This window comes from Neolamprologus brichardi, chromosome 11 (assembly GCF_056152115.1).
Source record: "Neolamprologus brichardi isolate AB-2024 chromosome 11, ASM5615211v1, whole genome shotgun sequence".
In the NCBI taxonomy this organism is placed as follows: Eukaryota; Metazoa; Chordata; class Actinopteri; order Cichliformes; family Cichlidae; genus Neolamprologus; species Neolamprologus brichardi.
In genome coordinates this window covers 22287940-22307734 of record NC_142114.1, presented here as the reverse complement: position 1 = coordinate 22307734, position 19795 = coordinate 22287940, and the positions used below count along the sequence as shown (strand labels likewise).

At 40.3% G+C, this 19795-nt stretch overlaps 1 protein-coding gene across 3 annotated transcripts; it reads left to right on the top strand.

Moving 5' to 3' along the window:
• Positions 1 to 1239: 1239 nt before the first annotated feature.
• On the top strand, positions 1240 to 9809 carry LOC118454233 (uncharacterized). Of its 3 annotated transcripts, none has more exons than XM_087847804.1 (6): positions 1240 to 1533; positions 2044 to 2100; positions 2766 to 3131; positions 6909 to 7148; positions 8854 to 8950; positions 9275 to 9809. In XM_087847804.1, exons 2-6 carry the CDS (start codon positions 2049 to 2051, stop codon positions 9333 to 9335), a joined length of 816 nt encoding a protein of 271 aa, XP_087703930.1. In that variant the 5' UTR covers positions 1240 to 1533; positions 2044 to 2048; the 3' UTR covers positions 9336 to 9809. The 3 variants fall into 3 exon arrangements, with proteins under 3 accessions (XP_087703930.1, XP_087703929.1, XP_087703928.1); XM_087847803.1 differs by having other exon boundaries at positions 2041 to 2100; XM_087847802.1 differs by having other exon boundaries at positions 1240 to 2100.
• The last annotated feature ends 9986 nt before the right edge of the window (positions 9810 to 19795 follow it).

Below are 19795 nucleotides of genomic sequence, written 5' to 3'. Positions count from 1 at the left end.
GTGGATGTAGTGCAACGGGTTGACAGAGGAGAATGTAAGGGAGAGAGGGTGAGATAGAGGGACATGATCCGCTGTGGCGACCCCTATAGGGAGCAGTCGAAAGAAGAAGACATGATCCCCTAGAGCACCAGATAAAATCATATAATTGCACCATCTTTACACATTTGAGTCTTTGATTCAGTTTCTCGCTTGTGCAGTAACACATTAGCAAACTGAAACAACCCCAGCAAGTAATTCATTTGCATATGGAGCCAGAAGCTTATAGATGATGTCTGCTGAGGAAGAAGAAGGAAAAAAAAGAAAAGAAAAAAAAAGCTGATATGAGTGCTAACAGTGTTGATATTTTTCAGCTGTTGTATTAGTGCCACCCACTGGTTAATTCCAACTAACAGCACTTTTCTGTAGACTCAGTGGGGGCCACAGCTGTGATTCCCATGATTATTCGGAAATCCTTTGCAAATACAAATGGTTTTATAATCATTTTTAAATCGCTCATTATATCCGTGCCCCAGGATGTGCTCCCCAAAGTGAGAAACTGTGGAGCTAACCTCTGAATAAGTGATGTCATTATGCTTCAGTGCTCTAGTGGTGTAAGAGACACGTGTGGCAAAACAATCTCAGAGTGTCAGAGCTGGTTCGGAGGCTGTTGTGGCGCTTTGGATCATATCAAACCGTCTTGTTTGATGGATTCATTTGTATCCGCTCGCAGTTTTTTTTTAAAAACAGCTGGCGGTCAGATTTTAACACAAAGCTAAACTTTCCCAGGGAATGAAATCGCTGGCATTCCCCTTAACGTGCTTGAAGAGGTTTCTCAGTTGCAAGCAAGGGACAATTATTGGAAGAAATGAAAATAGAGTAAATCGTGTATTAGTTCCTCTTTACAATTCAACACCAAAACAATGCATTGTGTCTGCAGGGCAACTAGTGTTCGTGCCGGATAAGAAGCCCGCGATACAAAACCTATTTTGTAAGAATGCGTTTCAACATTGTCAGTGATTTCCTTCCAAAGAAAGCCATTTCTTTTTATCGCTATTAACAAACAGCTCAGAAGCAGCTGTGTGAAAATCTCGAATCAAATATGCTGTATTGTCCAGGGAGCGTATGCTAGAACACAGGCCCAGGAAAGGAGCAGGGTGGTGCTTCTAATAAAAAGGGGGTGGTTTTACAATAGACAGTTCAACTTATTTAAAGCACAAAGCAGAAAAGAGCATTGACTGTACAGGAAGTGGTGGTGGGGTGGGAGGTAGACTGTTGGAAAAGAAAGTGACGCCTACGTGACACACAAGGGTTGGACATGACGAGAAGGGGGAAAAGGCCAGAGAGAAGAGAAGAAGCTCCAGAAGACGTCTGGCTTTACTGCTGTTTCAAACTGGAATATTTCTTACAATGGCAAGCGCTTTAAAGGTGTTGCGGTGTTTTGGGCCATAATTCTTCTCACTGAGGTGAACTGCGCTGCACTTTAACCTCTGAGAAAGTCAACACAGAGCAGAAGACCTCTGAGTCAACTGTGCTGTCTGTCTCGGGTTTAGAAAGGTAGGTGAGTCCCGCTGCAGAGGGTTTTGATGTGGATAACTTCAAGGTAAACAAAAAGGGGAATTCTAGGTTATATTTAATGCATGCAGGTTGGGTCGTGTTCTTGCACCGTTATCTCTGTTCTCTCTCTCTGTGTTTTGCTGTAGCAGCTGTGCTTGAGGGGCTTCATTTTAGTTTTGGCAGCAGACGTGTCCCGGTTTTGTTCCAACTTCTGATTTTACTGCAGTCTGCAATGCCAATACTGTTGTTCTTTGGATACTTCACAAATAAATTAAGAGGGGAGAGAAAAAAAAAAGAATACCCTAAACATTTGGCTTACATTTTTTTAATAGAAGGACATGCTGGCTGTAATTGTTTTTGCTCTCATTTTAATTTCACATTTTCTCTGGAGGTGGTGTTATTATTCTTGCTGCAGTGGCACCCCTGCTGCCTGAGTACAGAGGAAATTGTGTGCCGCTGCTGAGGTCATGGACAAATTCCTCTTTCTCTACTCTCTGTCTACATCAGCAGGTGTTATGGATCTACAGTATTTCCTGTGCTGGAGAGTTGCCCCACTGTTTCTCTTGAGTAAGCCTTTTTTGTTGTACCCGCCATATTAATGATTTTGTCATTAGGCAAAAAAAAAAAAAAAAAAAAGCAAAGAAGGGAAAAAGTATTGCTATGTTGCTTTGCCCTTTTTTCTTTGCACAAGCTGAGACAGTGGCACGGTTTCTGTTCCTCAGCCACACAAAGAATGATCAAAACAACCCTAAGACGTTGCACTGTTACGCAAAAGTGCCTCTTGCGTTAATGACCGCACTTGCATTATTTACGTTTCCCCCATCCTTTGCCTTTCAAGTTAAGACACATGATTAATAGCTCTCATGGTAAATGCACACAGGCTTACCAGGCTTTGACACAGATTTTAGGATATTGATGTGGTTTGATGGATATCACATTAGGCATGGCTGTCATGCATTATAAATCATAACTTGGCAATATTTGACAGCAACTAGCTATAGTATATTCATAAAGCGCATACAGAGAAGGATGGCGATGACATATTATGTTATTGTTTGTTTCATTAGCTTTCTATTTTGTTCGTACAATGCAAACACTCCAGAGGCAAAGGTCTGATTGAATACTGCAGGTCTTCATGGCCAGCGCAGTAGAAATATGCACTGTATGAGTCATGCAAGTGAAAGAGGCACAGAAGACGATGTAATAAAGAACAGTGCGATCTTTGTTCTCAGTGCCATGTGGGCTCCATTGTATGTCAGTGCACATCCTCAATGAAGAGCCGGTGTATGTAATCCCCGCATCCAGCCTGGATCTGAAAGCCCAGATCAAGCGTGGACACCTGGAAGACATCTCCACAATAACCTGGGAACACGAGCCTGAAACGGGGTTTAATATTGAGAGAGCGACACTGGCCACGTGCTCTGGCAGGAGTCTCAAGTGTGCTGGTACGAGGCCAAATGTCCGTGTGAGCACCGAGCAGCAGGAGACGACACTCCAGATTAATGGATACACCACAGCGGACAGCGGCGTGTACACTCTGACTGTGACAGATCGCCAAGGAGCCAACACCTCCACACAATGCATCGTCAGGGAATACGGTACAGTATGACGGCCGGCACGTGAGAGGATTTATTGTGACAGCCTTAGATAAATCCCCTTTTGTTAGTAAATTATGTGCACAGTCACTTTAGTATGTTGTCCATTTATCCAGGTCCCCACTCCACAAAGGCTTGTTGTAACAGACGTTATGGAGAAATTTAAAGACACTGCTGGTACAGTGCAGGGATACACAACTGTTTGAGTGTTAAGATGCTCTATATTTACTATAGTTGATCATTGAATTCAAATTATGAGCATTCAAAGGTTGTAGCGTAACCCCTCACTGACTCTGGTTCTGACGGAAGTTTCTTCCTGTTAGAAGGGAGTTTTTCCTTCCCACTGTCGCCAAGTGCTTGCTAAAAGGGGGGCGTTTAGTTGTTGGGGTTTCCTCTCTATTAATGTAGAGTCTTTACCTTACAATATTAAGCACCTTAAAGTGTCTGATGTTGTCATTTGGAAGCTTATAAATAAAACTTCAGGTTCAAGATGACTTCCTACGAATCTCGGTACCTCCAGGAGCAGCTGGTCAGCTGACCTGAGAGACCGACAGGGTGTGTGGAGATGAAAAAGCTCAGAGAGGCAAGGCGGGGCAAGACTGTGGAAGCATTTAAAAATAAACATAAGAATTTCAAAACTCTAAAAGACACAGGCAGCCAGTGCAGTGAGGCCAGGACAGGGGTTATATGCACTCTTTTACGAGTTCCTGTTAGGAGTCGTGCAGCAGCATTTTGAATCAGCTGCAGACGTGAGAGCAACAACTGACTGACCCCCACATAAAGTGCGTTACAGTAGTCAAAGCAGGAAGAAATAAAAGCATGGATCACTATTTCAAGGTGCTGCCTTGAAAGAAAAGATTTTACTCTCGCCTTAAATGATAAAAACTGGACTTCACCACTGCTCTGATTTGGTTGTCCAACTTAAAACCAAGATCAGTAACAACAGGTTTAAAATAAACTTCCAGAGGTTTCAAATCTACAGAGGAGGACTCACAGGGACCACTGGGTCCAAACACCAACAACTCTGTTTTCTTTTCATTAAAATTGAAAAAGTTTAGAGCCAACCAAGCTTTAATGTCATCTAGACATGTCATGAGAGGTTTTATGGAGATGCCATCCTTGTGCTTTAGTGGCAAATAGATTTGGCAGTCTTTGGCATAACAATGAAATGCAATCACATGCCTTCTAAGGATAGAAGTCTGAGGGACACCGCATGACAGAGGAGCAGAAGATGATTCGGAACCGAGAAGGCTGACAGAGAAAGTTTGATCTGACAAACAAGACTTAAACCAATTGAGTGCAGTGCCACCAATACCTACTACATCACTTAATCAAGAAATTAGAATATTGTGGTCTACGGTGTCAAAAGCAGCAGTTAGGTCAAGCAAGACAAGGACAACATGGTTACCAGAATCACATGCCAGAAGGATGTCATTAAAAACCCTTAATAATGCAGATTCTGTGATATGAAGTGTTTTAAAACCTGACTGAAAAACCTCAAAGATGCCATTATCATCTAGAAAATCTTTCAGTTGACTAAAAACAATATTCTCTAAAACCTTGGAAAGTAAAGGCAGCTTGGAAATAGGCCTATAGTTCGCTAAAACTGTGTGATCAAGGCCAGGTTTCTTAAGCAGTGGCTGCACTACTGCATGTTTGAAATTTGCAGGAACCACACCAGAAGACAGACTGCTGTTAATAATTTCAAGGACATACTGCCCTATACTAGGAAAAACGTCTTTAAAAAATTGTGGAGGAAAAGGATCCCGAGGGGAACCTGTGGGCTTAATATGGCGAACCACATCCTCTAAAGTGGAGAGCGTCACAAGTTCAAACTGAGTAAAAACAATTTTGAATAATAAAAGCAGAGGTATCCTGTTCAATTAGACCTAAAGCAAGTTAGAAAAAGTAGGTTTTTAACAGCATTTTAAAATGATTGAGAGGCTGGTCAGCTCTTATTCGGAAAGCTAAGTTGAACAAAAGATGAGGAGCCACCACTAAAAAGGCTCGATCACCTCTGCTATTAAGCTTGAATCGGAAACATCTTAAAGCAGTTGGTTCGTAGACGTCAGTGCTCTGGCAGGATTGTAGGGTTGCAAAAGTTCAGTTAAGTAAGGTGGTGCTAAATGACTGAGACTGAGAAACATGTAATAAAAATTTTAATTGGATCTCGAAGTCTGTGTAAGGAGCAAGTGTAACAAGAATATAGGTGATCATGTCATTTCTGTTCTGTCAAAAGGCAAACTTCTGCATTTTGCACATCCCAGAGGCGACGATGAAACGACTGGTCGAAGTCAACATATAAAGAATTGCAATAGTTTAAACAAGAGAGGTAATAAAAGTGTGAATTACTCTCTCAAAGTCATGCAGCGGGAGAGGCCTCCACCTTACTGAGATGCCTTAGTTTAGCAACAGAGCTCACCTGTTTATCAAATTTTGAAGCACTGTCAAAACGGTAAGAAGCTATAAGACCAATTAGCAGAGAGATACCCATCTAACATGCTGGGTTGCCCAAATAAAACATCTTGCTTTGGTTTTGTTCAGCTTGAGGACAACAATGGTGGGCACAATGAAACATTATAAATAACAGGCAATAAGTTAACTACAAAAAGAAGTGTATGGATTATCTCATAATAAATATTCATTAACAGCGGTCCTAATTCTAGATGATACACAACAAAAGTTTTTGCACAGTAATGAATGCAGATAATTAAACACTGATGACTTTGAGGAAAGAATATTACCAGCAACCTACTGTACATTTTTTACTGTGTAATCCATTATTTTGCCTTTAACAAGAGACTCAGAGAGGATATGAATTTTTAAGTATAAATCATTAAGTTAGAAGCGTTTTGATGGTTATATCCACTGATTGTAAAATTACGGTGTAATTACATCCATGCGTCATACCTCCACCTTGTACTCGTTTAAAGGTTCAATACGGCAGCAGTAAATGCTAAAGTAGCAGTAAATTAACATTAAGACGTCCCAGTGTAAAGACGTGGGAACAAAAGGTCCTACTACATAGTGGGGCTGCTGGAGAATATACCAACAGTTAGTCGAAATATGAATATAAATGTTGTTTGCTTTAAATTATTTGAATATGTTGCTGCGGCAGTTTATGTAAAACTCGGCCTCTTTACATGAATCTCTCTGAGTAATTACATGAAAGAAAGAATACATCAAATACTCTCCAGCTGACTCTGTTGTGGCCTTTCAAGTGTTAACTCCAATAATTACCAACAGTATAACGAATGCGCTTTAATTTCACAGTAGAAAGCATTGTTTTCTTCTGTTGGTAGATGTCTCATTTAATAATGTAACACTTGGAATTAAATTTGCCTACAGGCTCCACTTTCCCGGTCTTTCTTTTTGTGTTTGTCCCTCTAGACGAATCCAGTCTCGCCGTAGCTTCTGTGCTTTTACTCTCATTTGTCTGCTCTAACAGTATCAATTCATCAGCTCCACTCTTCTCTACATCTGCTCTCTCGGCTTCCAGGGTTTTCCATCATCCCATTCTCCAACATTATGCCTCTCTCTCTGATCTCATTATTGTCTCTGAAACTGAGCCAGTTTCTCCTGACAGCATTAAATGTCTCTCATGATTCTTTGTCTGAGACCCTCTTGGACAGCCGTGTGCCATTATTCTTATTCTATAACAGATAGATGCCCACGGCTGAGCACTTCATATATCCTCTTGTTTCCATCCAGCGCTGCGTTCTTTACCTACATACTTATCACATATTTCCATATTTCACCTCTGTTTGTCTGTCTTTCCAGAGGCAGTCCACCACGTCTCCGTCAGCATTAACGTGTCCCACTCCTTGCTTGTTTGTACCGAGGCCTGGGGGACTGATCCCAGATTCAGCTGGCGCCACGAGAGTGCCGACATCACCAAGGCGGTGGGCAAAGTCTCCAACAATGGAACAATATTAATTATTACCATGTCTCCACTCTGTGGCCACTTCACCTGCATTGTTAGCAACAAGCTCGGCCATAGTTCCGCCACCTACACTGCAGGTACTGCTTTACCTTTTTTAATCAACACTTATGACATTAACAGTGGAGGTGTAAAGGGAAATATCCCCCCCGCAGGGATGAAGCCACTGATAATTATCACGTCTTGGGTTTGTGGGTTATTTTTTTAGCTTGGCTTTTGTGGTTCACTGTCACTGTTCTTAACTTGATTTCCAGCTGTTGTTGTCATAAAAACACTGAACTCTTCCTGTCTGACATCAAAAGACAGACACACAAAGTCAGAGTGAAGCTGATAAATGTGATCCAGCATTGAGCAGCTAAACAGATAAAGGAGACCATAAGAGGTCTAAAAAGGAGTGTGAACATTGAACTCTTAAAATATTCTAATTATAAACTTTTTTTTGGGTTGTTTTTACAATTTTGAGATGGATCTATTTACTTCAACATTTCTCTTAAAAATCCTCTACATTAATTTGATCGCTGTCTTGTTATCTTGCAAATTGAGACATGCATAAATTTATCATAAAGTAATTGAAAATCATCTATGGCTAGTACCAAGCTGTGCATATGTGTGAATAAAACATTTTTTAAGATATTACAAATGCTGCATGATCTATAATACATCATGCAATAGACTCACGTTGCAGTAGACCACTTGTTTTTTAATGTGTCAACAAAATGCTTGTAATACTCAGATTTTATCAATAATTCTGATAATTTTGATAAACAAAATTAAGGTTTGTGTTTGGTTGCTTTATTTTTTTATTTTGTAACGGTGCTCCTTTTCCCTTAAATGGCATCACGTTTGTAAGGAAAATGCGTTTGTGGGTTGAGCAGCAGAGCTGAGCAGCAGAGTTGAGTATGTGGGTTGTGGCCATGAAAAACTTGTCAGAGCTGTTTGCGATTGGCAGAGAAAAATTGGAAAGTTTTTAATGGACACAGCCCACATGCTCAACTCTGCTGCTCAACCCACAAATGCATTTTCCTTACAAACATGGCGTCATTTAAATAAGGTTTTTCAAGGTGTACGATTTATTGGCAAGAAATAATCTACCAAATACAAATTTCTTTACTTTTTGTGTTTATATATAAAAATATACTCTCATGGACTTAAGTCAGAGTTTTCTTTGACTTGTAATGCAGCACTTTTTTCATGGTCATACTGCATTTACTTGGGATCTAAATCCACATTTCTCCACATGAGATTAAAAAAACTCAATGCTTAATCCCCATTTGGCTGAAGCCGGCGGTTCGATGTAAAGGTGGCTACGCCTGTTGACACTTTATTTAAAGCCCACCGTGCTGTGTCATGGATATTCAGGAATCGGACTCCTGTACATAATGCATTGTGTCTATTGAAGCTGTGTCCTGATTGCGCTTCTGTTCTGTTCTGTGTATTGTATCACCGGTGGTGTTTCAGTGATAAAGGATTTTCCAGAGTGCAATCAATAAATCACTACCAACACTACTGCCACTGCCGCTACCACTGCTGCTAAACAGGCAAGACAAATGCAATTCCTCGTATCTGCCAAGAGGCATGATGATCCAGCGACAGTCAGGGTATTTTAGGATGCCTCCTGTTATCCCTTGGTGTTCCAGTCAGTTTAGTGACTGTGTGGAGTTGTTGCAGGGGACCTCTTTGCCCTCTAAGAACAGCCATGTCAGATGACCTCTGGTTTTTTTTTGTCTCTTTGGGTTTGTTTTTCTTTGTTCCTCCTCTCATCGGCTGTTTTTTCCTGGTTGACAGCACCTTGTGAGACCGAAAACAGAAGTGCGACGGCAGCTGTAGTCTGTCTCCTGCTCCTGCTGAGTCTAGGAGGAGTGCTCGCATTTCTGCTGTGGAGGTACGGTAAAGCACACAGTCACTGGCAGACACAAGCACAAATCTCATTTCAGGCTATGCTCAGTTGATAAAGCCATATGCAGCGAGAAAATAAGACACTGGTAGTAGATGCTTTAGAAAACGACAAGGAAAAAGAAAAAAAAAGGTGATGGTACAGAATGAAACAGCAAAATGTGACACGGTGTCCTCCCACACAATACTCTGCAAACATGAGGCGTGACAGGCCAGCCTGCGTCTGCTGACAAAACAATTGTCATTTTTACTCGAGCCAGTGTGCAGTTTGTCACTGTTGCTGCACTAAATTGAACACTTGGTTTCTTTTCAGGAGGTACAGGCACAATAACCGAGGAGAAAGGCTGCACGAGCATTTAGATGACACCATCTAAAAAAAAAAAGGGCCTGAGCCACATTATGCTGCTCAGGTGTCTCAGAGAGGAGAACAGGAAGAGCACTGGCCTATGGGGGAGGGCCTTCCTGTCCTGTGAGCACTATGACCTTTCACTGCAACCGCTTCTGGACAGATAAAAAAAAATATATAAAAACAGTGGCTATGTGGATTGAAGGGCCAGCCTTATACTGCCTCCCGCTGGGCTTTACCTGAAACTGTTTAATAAGCATTCATTTTATAACCTTGTGTTAACTAAGCACTAGATTGAAATGTACTGTAAACTATTGCCTTTATGCTGAAATCCCTCTACGTAATGTGATGGAAATCAACAGATCACAAAGATTGTTTAAATTAACGGTGCTTTTTGTTATTTTATTGCTTTTTGTTCAAGCATGTATTTTCACAGATATGCGACAAGCTTATCAGCCTTCCAATAAAGTTTGAAAGCAGGATTTGCCATCTTCATGAAAAAAAAAACAACTCTGTGAATGAAAACTGTAATCACTGATGGTCATGTGATTGTTAATTTGAGGAAAAATAGTATTTGGTTTGTTTGAAATACTTGGAGAAGCAAACATTTGATCCTCTTTGATACTTAGTAAAAACTCTACTTGAATAACACCGAGAGACAAAAATATCTTTTTCAATCCATGTGATGTTCGACTGTGGAATAAGAGAGTAAGCCCTTGGCACCAGAAGCTAGTTTTACCCCCTTTAGCTAAAATACATTCTGGCAGGTTTCTTTGCATAATTATCCAGACTCTGACATCAGCTTACTGAAAATTTTACCCGCCTTCCATGCAAAATTCCTTTAGAGGCAAGATCTCTAAGAGTTTTCATGCAGTTTTTGTGGTTTTCAAATCCCTCCATTTCCTCGTTTTGAGTCATTCCCTGGTGGACTTGCTAGTGTGCTTTGGATCATTATCCTTCCAAAATACCTACTTGCTGCTTAATTTTTCAGGCAAGTGGGCTAACATTTTATTCAAGTGCAATTTAATATGATGTAGAATTTAGAGCTGAATCAATGACCACTAGCTGCCCAGTCCCCGAGGCAGCAAAGCAACTCCGGACCATACTTCATAGATGCCTCGTGGTTCTTATCCTGAGAGGCTGTCTTTGGTCTGCACCAAACAACTCTTATCTTTGATTTGTCTGTCCAGAGCACATTATTCCAAAAGGCCTGGTCTTTGCTCACTGTCAAACTGCAGTTTATCTTTTGCTTGGCACACCTCCCATACAGGTCAGATTTGTACAATCATTTTTTGATTTTAAACACCTACAATGATGCCAGCAGTTTCAAGAGTTACCTGCAGATCCTGAGATGAAAATCACGTTTCGTTTTTTTTGTTACAACTGAAATTGGGGGCTGAAATTGCTCAGGTAGCCGTGACTGGACAAACTGGCTGTGGTTTGAAATCTATGCCAGCTGTAGATGATTTTCCTAATTTATTTTTTCAAAAAGAAAGAAAGAAAATGTACTTTATTGATCCCCGTGGGGAAATTCCTCTCTGCATTTAACCCATTCACTCAGTGAAGCAGTGGGCAGCCATTGGGCGCCCGGGGAGCAGTGGGGACGGTACCTTGCTCAGGGGTACCTCAGGGTAGCTGTTCAGGGGAATCGAACCCCCGACCTTCAGTTCATGGGGCCACCACTCTACCTACTGAGCTATCCATATCTGCCATAAAGCCAAAAATCACTGCCAAGCTTATAGCCATCTACAATCTTTTTTAAGAGGCTATGGGAAGAGCTTTCCATATCATCACATGATCACACTCTACACATTTTAACAACAAAAAGAACACCATATCAGTGTGTGAGGTTTAAATTAAACAGGTCCCACCTGTCACTACTTAAGGATATTCTAATCAGCAGAACATAATCTGGGGCACTGATTATACCTTTATGTGTTTGAAGGTGTGATAATGGTAGAGGTGTACTTCTTCCATGTGACTCATTCGTTTTTGTCAGGTACTCTCACTTTCCACCACAGTTCAAAGACATGTTTGGTTAACCAGTAACGTAGTCCCCCTGCAAGCCTACGGGTAAGTGGTTAAGAGGATGGATGGATGGCCTTTATTAAACCAAACACATATTTATGCACAAATTTATTATTAAAGTAACCAAGAAGCAAAATTCACTCAAATTCAGTTTTATTTATATAACACCAATTCTCATCAACAGTAACCTCAAAGCGCTTTATATTGCAAGGTGAAGAACCTGCAACATTAGAGGGAAAAACTCAATCAGACAGCCTGCTTTAAGCTAACACTTGGTGACAGTGGAAAGGAAAAACTCCACTTTAACAGATACGTCTAGCAGAACCAGCCTCAGGGAGGGGCAACCATCTGCCATGACTGGTTGGGGGTGAGGGGAACAGAAAAGAAGTCATGAAGAAGACGTCATGTAAAGAAACAGATGATAAAAGTGTAAAATAGTAATAACATAAAAGCCTGATGAGTACATATGAGATTGTCTAACAAGAGACAACTTGAAACCTCTGGATTGTTTGTTTTAGGTAGTGAACACAGGTTGAATCGGTGCATTCAGTCCAGTGGAGGTCCCAGCCCACTATGAGTTCAACTTGTGTGATTAGGAGAGTAAATTTATCCTCTGAGATTCCTGTTAGGTTCAGTTTTGTTTTTGTTTTTCTTCCTCTGGCTGAATGAAGTGTTCTTGGTGTTCATCCAGAAAGCTGATTGTGTGTGCAAAATAACACTGTGGACACATAATCACTTTCACGGTACACCCATCACACTAAAATCCTCTAACCTCCAGCAATGTTTTTGCCGTGCAGCACAGTGAGTCACATTGAAGGAAAAGGAACCAGAGAGCCAGAGGTGAAGAGGAGGACAAGTTTTATCAGGTGTGGGAGGAAAAAAACGCAATAGAACGTCAACATGAAAGTTTTGGTGTGCCTCTGGGACTGTTAGCCAAAGAGTTTCTGCTTTCTATGCCCTGAATATTTCAAAAATATCAAAGAAAAGTCATTCCATTTTCTACAAAAGTCCTCTGTATTGCTAAATCCTAAATTTAAACAGGAATATTAGCTATTAGAGCTTCCAGCTCCCTAAAGTCATATCCAGAGGTAGAAAAGATAATGATGACATATTATGAAAATGGAAAGAAAACCGGAGCTACAAGTGTAGAATACAAATCACACTGCTGAAGTCAGACAGTGTGCACCTGCTTTCTTAATATGCCGTGCTGCATGAAACCGAAATGCAGGCTTCACAAGAGTCTGCGAAATGCAAATGTACCCAATGTATGAAGTCTACATAAATAGACTGGACTGGCCTGTGTGCAGAGAATGCATCTGAGGAGCACTGAGTGTATATAAGTGCACAAAACGGAGGAATAACATCTCTCAAATAGCTCTCTCACTCAGATTTGTGCTAAAATCCCGTCTGTCACTAACCCAGCACTACTTCCATTGTACTGTTAGCCTACCCTGTGCTACCTTGCATTCGTGTCCCTCCCGCTAGACTACAGAGAAGATGGAGGTGCAGGAGAGGCACATTCATCATCAAGTAGAGAACCTGAATGTTACAAAGCTGCAGCTGGATGTACAAAAAGTGAATGTGTTACAAGACATCCTCAAGGTTGCATAGATCCAAAGGTAATGGAAAGGTTTAAAAAGGAAGGAAAAAGAAAAGTTACCCTGGGAGATAAATCTTTATGTATCATACAGTTTAATGTTGTCTAAAAAGTGAATCATAAATTTATCAATTTACTGCCTCTATAGCCATAATCCTCCAAACAACTGGACCCACTTACTTCAGTGATGAAATCTGCAACTGTATTTGTCCATCACACAAGGTCATCTGATAAATGTGGCTGAAAATGGGTCAATGGGTGTTTCTTTTTTTGTTACTGAAGGTATAAATTAGTAATCCATTTTCAGATTTTCCTCCTAGTGATGATGAAACTCAGTAAGAGGGAAGAGGCTTGTGGTCGAGAGACAAAAATAGGCACATCTAAAAGGACGCTATAGAAACAGACTTTATGAAATTTGTTGAGGAAACAAAAAATATCACCAATGAAAAACTGTAAAATAACTATAATAAAATTGCTTCTGTTCTAACATTTTGGCTGCCGTCATGTTGGCTTTTGTTGGAGGAAGAATTGACAAAATTTTCAAGCTTCTTTATCGAGCCTGCGATACTGCATCACACAGGCACACATATCCGCACATTAGTGATGAATAAAACACTAGAAGTACACTCACCAAAACTTAAGTGCAGTTTCTTCGATAGTCCGTTAATTTGTCACATAATCCCTCCAAACTGCACATATTATAGTGAGGGCATAGGAATGGAGGAGGTGAAAGAGGAGAAAAGGAAGGGACATATAAAAAGCAAAACCATCAAGCGTGTCCTTTCTTGTCCCGTTGAGCGTTGGGTGCTGTGCATCTGTGGTCCACCTGTCTGCACTGAGCATTCAAACCTCAGTCGCTGTGATGGTAATGACCCACACACCTGGGCTCGTGTGACCCTTAATCGCTCACGTAGTCACGTAATCAATAGTGGGTCAACGAGCCATTAGGCCACTTCCAAGGCTGGCACTCTCCAGTTGTTTTAAAGCTGAAGAAGCCTCTCGGGTTAGAGATGAAACAATCCAGCTGCCTTCTTTTTAAGCCATAATGTGGATGACCGACAACCTATACAGACCAATGACACATTGCGAATAATTAAATTAGGGTTGGAAAGAAAGTTTTAAGTGGTCATTATTCACAGAATTGATTCAATCGAAACAACTAATCCTTGACGGCTGAGTGCACAGATTCATCATGACACATGCAAACACCAGTTTCCTCTGTTGATCCCAGTTAATAAACATCTGTAATTCCAGCCGAGTTAGTCTTACTTTTTCCCATAATTCTGCACATTCGTGTTTATAGATGGGACCAGCCAGTGAAGGACCAATGCCTAGATTTATAATCTAAGCATGCTATGAGCTTTTTAACCTTTTAAACATCAGTTTGACATTTTAGGGAAAGAGGCTTATTTGATGTCTTGCTGAGTATTAGATAAGAAGACTGATAGCACTGTCATATCTGCAAAGTATTTATGAATCCAGAGAAGAAGGGAAGCTGCGCAGAACTCATTGAAAAGCTTGCACTTTTTAAATATTTTTATAAAGTGATTAAGAAAGATATGAGTTCTTTAGTCAGCTTAATAGGTCCTGGTAGGTGGGTCGGCAGACTTCATTAGGCTTTGCATGCGTCTTTCTGTCAATTTGCCCTTGAAAATGAAGTTAAATTCTACCATAACCTGATTACAGGACAGCGCATTAGATAAAAATGCATTTAAGGTTTTCAGCAGATTATTTTTCCACTGAAGAGAAAATGACATTGGGCCTTGACCGTCACTGCAAGTTAGTGTCAACCATTCTAATCGGGGAAGGTGAAAGGCAGATTCGCAGTGATAGCCTTACTTTTTGTAGGGAGAAATAATTAAAATTTACAAAAAGTAGCGGAAAAGATAACAACTCACACAGCTAAGTACAAAAATAAAAATTGCCTCATTTGAACTGAAAACCACCAGCTGCTGGTTGTAAACAAATAGAAGAGTGGTATAGATCTGTCTTCCAGCTCAGAGCGAATAAATGCATTTTCCCAATTATCATTTTGGCTCCAATTTAAAAAGAGATGTCCAGTGAATCAAAGTGCATAAAAATTGATCGACATTACTTATTCCCTTTCCAAAATCTATTAAGAAAGGTTTCTGGGCAGACAGTCAATTTGCATACTCAAAGATAGTAAAGCAGTATTATTAAATCAATATTTGCTGCTGACAGCGCGGATGCCAAATCTCATGCTGGGATGGCCTTCTGCAGTTTGTTGATTCTCTTTCACAGGCTGACTTCTGATAATTCCCTGCGCTACCAGGTCGTTTGTCATTTGTGAGGCAGGAGATATTGGTGTGTGGCCTGGGAGTCAAATGGTTTTCCCCTGCACATCGTACACACTCCGAACAGAAGCACTGAGGGAGGTTAGAGGTAAAATGAACACTCAAAATACAGCGCTGAAAAATAGATGACAACATGATGTGATATTTTTTTTAAAAAAAAGAAAGAGGAAGAACTTTACAAATCATGGTAAATATGGGTCTTAGCCACATGTCTGCACATCCTTGTGTATTCTTTTTTGTTTCTGGTTCGGCCCTCGCCCCGGTTTCCTTCAAGTGTCTGACCTCGAACAAATACAGACACCACCTTCACATCCTTTTGTCCACTCTGCATGAGCCCTGGCAGTGAACACATCTCTCCATCTGTTTCTCAGCCAACCAGAATTTTTCTTGGTGAACTGTTCCCACTCCTGGTGAGAGGTGGAACTGCAGGGTAGATTCTATTCAAGCTGGTGATGAATGCAAAACAAGAAGATGGACAGACATGGTTAGTAAAGTCCCGTCTGCAATTGAGACTGGATCCTCGAGGTATGGGATCGTATTTCCTCATACAGTCGCTGCCCTGAAGAAGACCAACAATGTGTGTTTTAAAAGAAAGAAAAGAAATATTAGTGACACTCATTCCTCAGGCAAAAACATTTGTGTTACATTTAAGTGTTAGGCCACAATTAATTTCACTGTATTTAGACAAAACATCACACTGGAGATGTTTTGTATACACTGCCCATTTTTTCTTTTCTGTGCCCTGGCACATCATGTTCGACATCATTTTTTACCAAGCAAACACATCAGCAGGCTTGCTTCTTTTAAAAAGAAAACAATACACTTCTAACAAAACCTTATTTTTCTTTGTTTTTTAGCTGCTGGGTCAAGGTGTTACGAACAGCATCTAATCACTGATAGGTGATTAAGGAAACCTGGTGTGAAGACAGAAAGACGCAAACCAGAAAAACAAGAATATCAGAAGAGCGAAATGCCAGCAAAGGGCAACAACAAAAAAAAAGATTTATTCCAAAGTTTTTCGTCAAAACAATCGTTAATGATAAGAAAGATGAAAGCGATATATTGTAAAAGAAGAGTGTAAATCTTATTCAGTTATTCAGTGAGCATCAGTGCAGCTCCAGGGTGGTTCAGTCAGACTGTTTCTGCATTTAATTTCCCTGTAAACTAATTTATATCAAGGGCTTTATCAAAACTGACATCTGATTTCAGTTGGTATTTCTTTTCATTAGAATCTGTTATGGAGCTTATTTGATAGTTCTCACTTTCTAATCAAGTGCTAAATTGCTGGCGCATCAGGAGTTGGCTCTGGACAGTCAAAAATGTAAGAATTATAACCTGTAAGAGTCTAAAATACTGTTTTTGGTCATCCAAAATAGCTTTTTGGGTGACAGTGCCTCAGTTATCCTATTTTTAGGTTAAAATGGACAAACTCTATCAAAGAACCTGCAAAAGTAAGCTTGTCAGGAGCTGTTTCTAGTGCAAAATCAATCAGTATTTCACTTGATAAAGAGCACGACTGCCGTTTAGTGAAACTGCTAAATCTAGATTGCTAAATCTGCAGTTTCTGGATTGTTGGAAGAAAAAGTGACTGCACTACAAGATGTCTAACACACGTACAAAATTCATACACTGCTATCAGGTTTACAGTATGTTGTTCTCAGAGATAGCTGTAAAATTCCACTACCTGCCCATCATTTATGAGAAATTACAAAGTCAGCAAGAGGCTGGTGAAAAATCGTGGCGCATAAGGAGTTCAGTGCTACACTAACTCAGTCAGAGGAGAAATTCCATCCCCTCCACAAATCTCCACAAATCAGTTTATCCCGACTGTAACTTATTCAACATCCTCCGAGATGTTTCCATTATCTCATGGATGTCAGGTGTGTCATTCTGATCCTCTCTTCTTCTTCTCCTTTTTATTTTTTTTACCATATTTTTTGCTGGACTTGCAAAAGTTCAAGTCTGTGAAGCATTCTGTGGATCGAAGTTACAATCCACTGTCACATAAAGGTAAATTAAGGAAGCTAAGGTAGCCAGATCCATAACTCAAATGATGATGCATTGTAATTATTGGCAAATTTGTTCACAATATCCTTTATCTGCCTTTTTTTTGTCAATTTTTGGCTTGTTCTGCTGCTTTCATGTGGTCAGGAATCAAACTGTTGTGACCATTTTTTAACACTCAGGTTAAGTTTAACCCTAAATTTAATATGTCAGATGCCTGATACGGAACACGGGGATCACCGATTGACTAAAAAAAAATACAGCAGGATTTTTTTGGTTGGCATTTAGTGTCAATTAAGCCTTTAACAGTTGGTTTTGTCACAGTCCTGCTGTAACATCATGAGAGATGAATGTGTTTTCTCTCAGGCGGAGAGAAAGTGTGACAGCTGCATTTAGGCCCGCAGAGGGGCGTCTGTTTGACTAAACGGCGGCTCTGCCTTATTTAAATGATATACGGAAATTAACACCATAATTTTGTCGATTTGATATAGTTGGGCGCACAGGGACTGACAGTTAGGATGTGAGCATAATAAGTGTTTAGTCCCACCCTGCAGAGCGCCTGATTTCTTGCAGAGAATCCATCTCGCCATGTTTTTAATGATGTTGCGGCTCAGAGATGATCATTTTCTGTTTTATTGTTGTTCTGTCATCAGGCTGCTGTGGCTTAACGCTTCCCCAGTTTCTTCCAACAATTTTTTTTTATTGTTTTAAATGTGAAGAAACAAAAAATATGATAATAAATTTGTTATGTAGTTTACGATGGGTATAAATGACAACTTCTCAAATACCAATCAAATAAATAAACCAATAAATGAAATTCTTGCTGTCATAAAGGAAAATGTGCAGTAAAAAAAAAATCATAGTTAATGTTACAAGAGCTCAGTGTTGCTCTAAATCAGGGGTCCCCAATCTCAGTCCACGAGGGCCGGTGTCCCTGCAGGTTTTAGACGCATCCTTGACCCATCACAGCTGATTTAAATGGATAAATTACCTTCTCAACATGTCTTAAAGTTCTCCAGAGACTTGGTAATGAGCTAATCATGTGATTCAGGTGTGTTGACTCAGGGTGAGATCTAAAACCTGCAGGGACACCAGCCCTCGTGGACTGAGATTGGGGACCCCTGCTCTAAATTAATGCAGACTGTGCATTTTTGACAACAGACAAAGTAAAATGAAAAAAAAAAAAAGTAAAAACTTAATTGGGATTTTCTTTTTTTCCCCCAACAAAAGTATTAAACCAACAAGCTCATCATTTACAGCTAACAGGGAAAATATCAGTAAATGAAAAAGGGTTGCATGTGCAGATTACTGAAGTTCTAAGGCTGGTGCCATAAATGCATGCATTAATAAATCAAATAAAACAAAATAAACCGTCTGCATGAAGGAATGCATTCCAGTGAGTTTGCAGGGTGCTGCTTTAATTCCCACACAGGTGTTTTCAGTCACTGTGGTTAATTATACCTCTGCTCAGGCAGGGCTGCCCTGTTGGGAATTACGTGAGATCAAACGTCATGTACCAACATTAACTTTAAAGACATAATTTGTGTCAGGGGAAGCACACAATCAGATGTTTAGCTCGCTCCCGTCAACAGATATCAGAGAGAGTAAGTGATAGCAGCTACGTTACCATGGCTGCGCAGAGGCATCAGGAAGGCTTGTCAATAATCTTTCCTGTTTACAGTGTTTTTCAGGCACTCACTTTTATTCTCGTGAAATTCTCAGCCTGTTAGTGGGAACAGCATTTCAGAGCAAAGTTTATAACTTTTGCTATGCAGTGAAAGTGAAATTATCTTTATATACCCAGTAGGAACGCTGGTGCTTTTGCAGAGATGTAGAGATTATTTTCATTTTGTGTTGAAATTCCTGTCATTGTTTACCAGTGTGTAGTTTTTCATTCGAGGGCAGATGGTTCATTTGGTATTAAATACAAAACCCTGACTGCTGACCTTCTGCTAAAATACTGAAAATTTATGAGAAAAGGCAAAGAATTTGGCTTTTGTCGACACATTTAAAAAGTTAACATATTTTAATTTAAAAATTCAATGAAAACAAGTTATTTTGGTCTGGAGACTGTGGCACTGACAGAGAAGAAAAGCGAACTGGAGTGGCAGAGTTGGGGGTGCTATGAATTTCAATCATAGTGACCAGAATAGAAAAGATTAGAAATGAATAAAACAGCTCAGTTGACAAAGTTGGAGAGGCAAGATTGAGATGGTCTGAACATGTGCAGAGGAGGGATAGTGACTGTATCAGACAAAGGATTTCGAAGATGGTGCTGCAGATCAGGAGGAAACGAGGAAGACTACAGAGAAGATTCATGGATGTAGTGAAGGACTGGTGTGACAGGAGGCTGTAAGGGGCACGGGGAGATGGAGGCAGATGAGCTGCTGTAGCGACCACTAAAGGGAGCAGTGGGAAAAAAAGGTGGTGGTGTGTTCGTATTGTTACATATATTCTACTTTGGTCAAACTAGAAGCAAAGATCTATGAATTTTTCAGTCACTCCACCATCTTATTCCCTCAGATGGTCATGAAAATTTTGTAA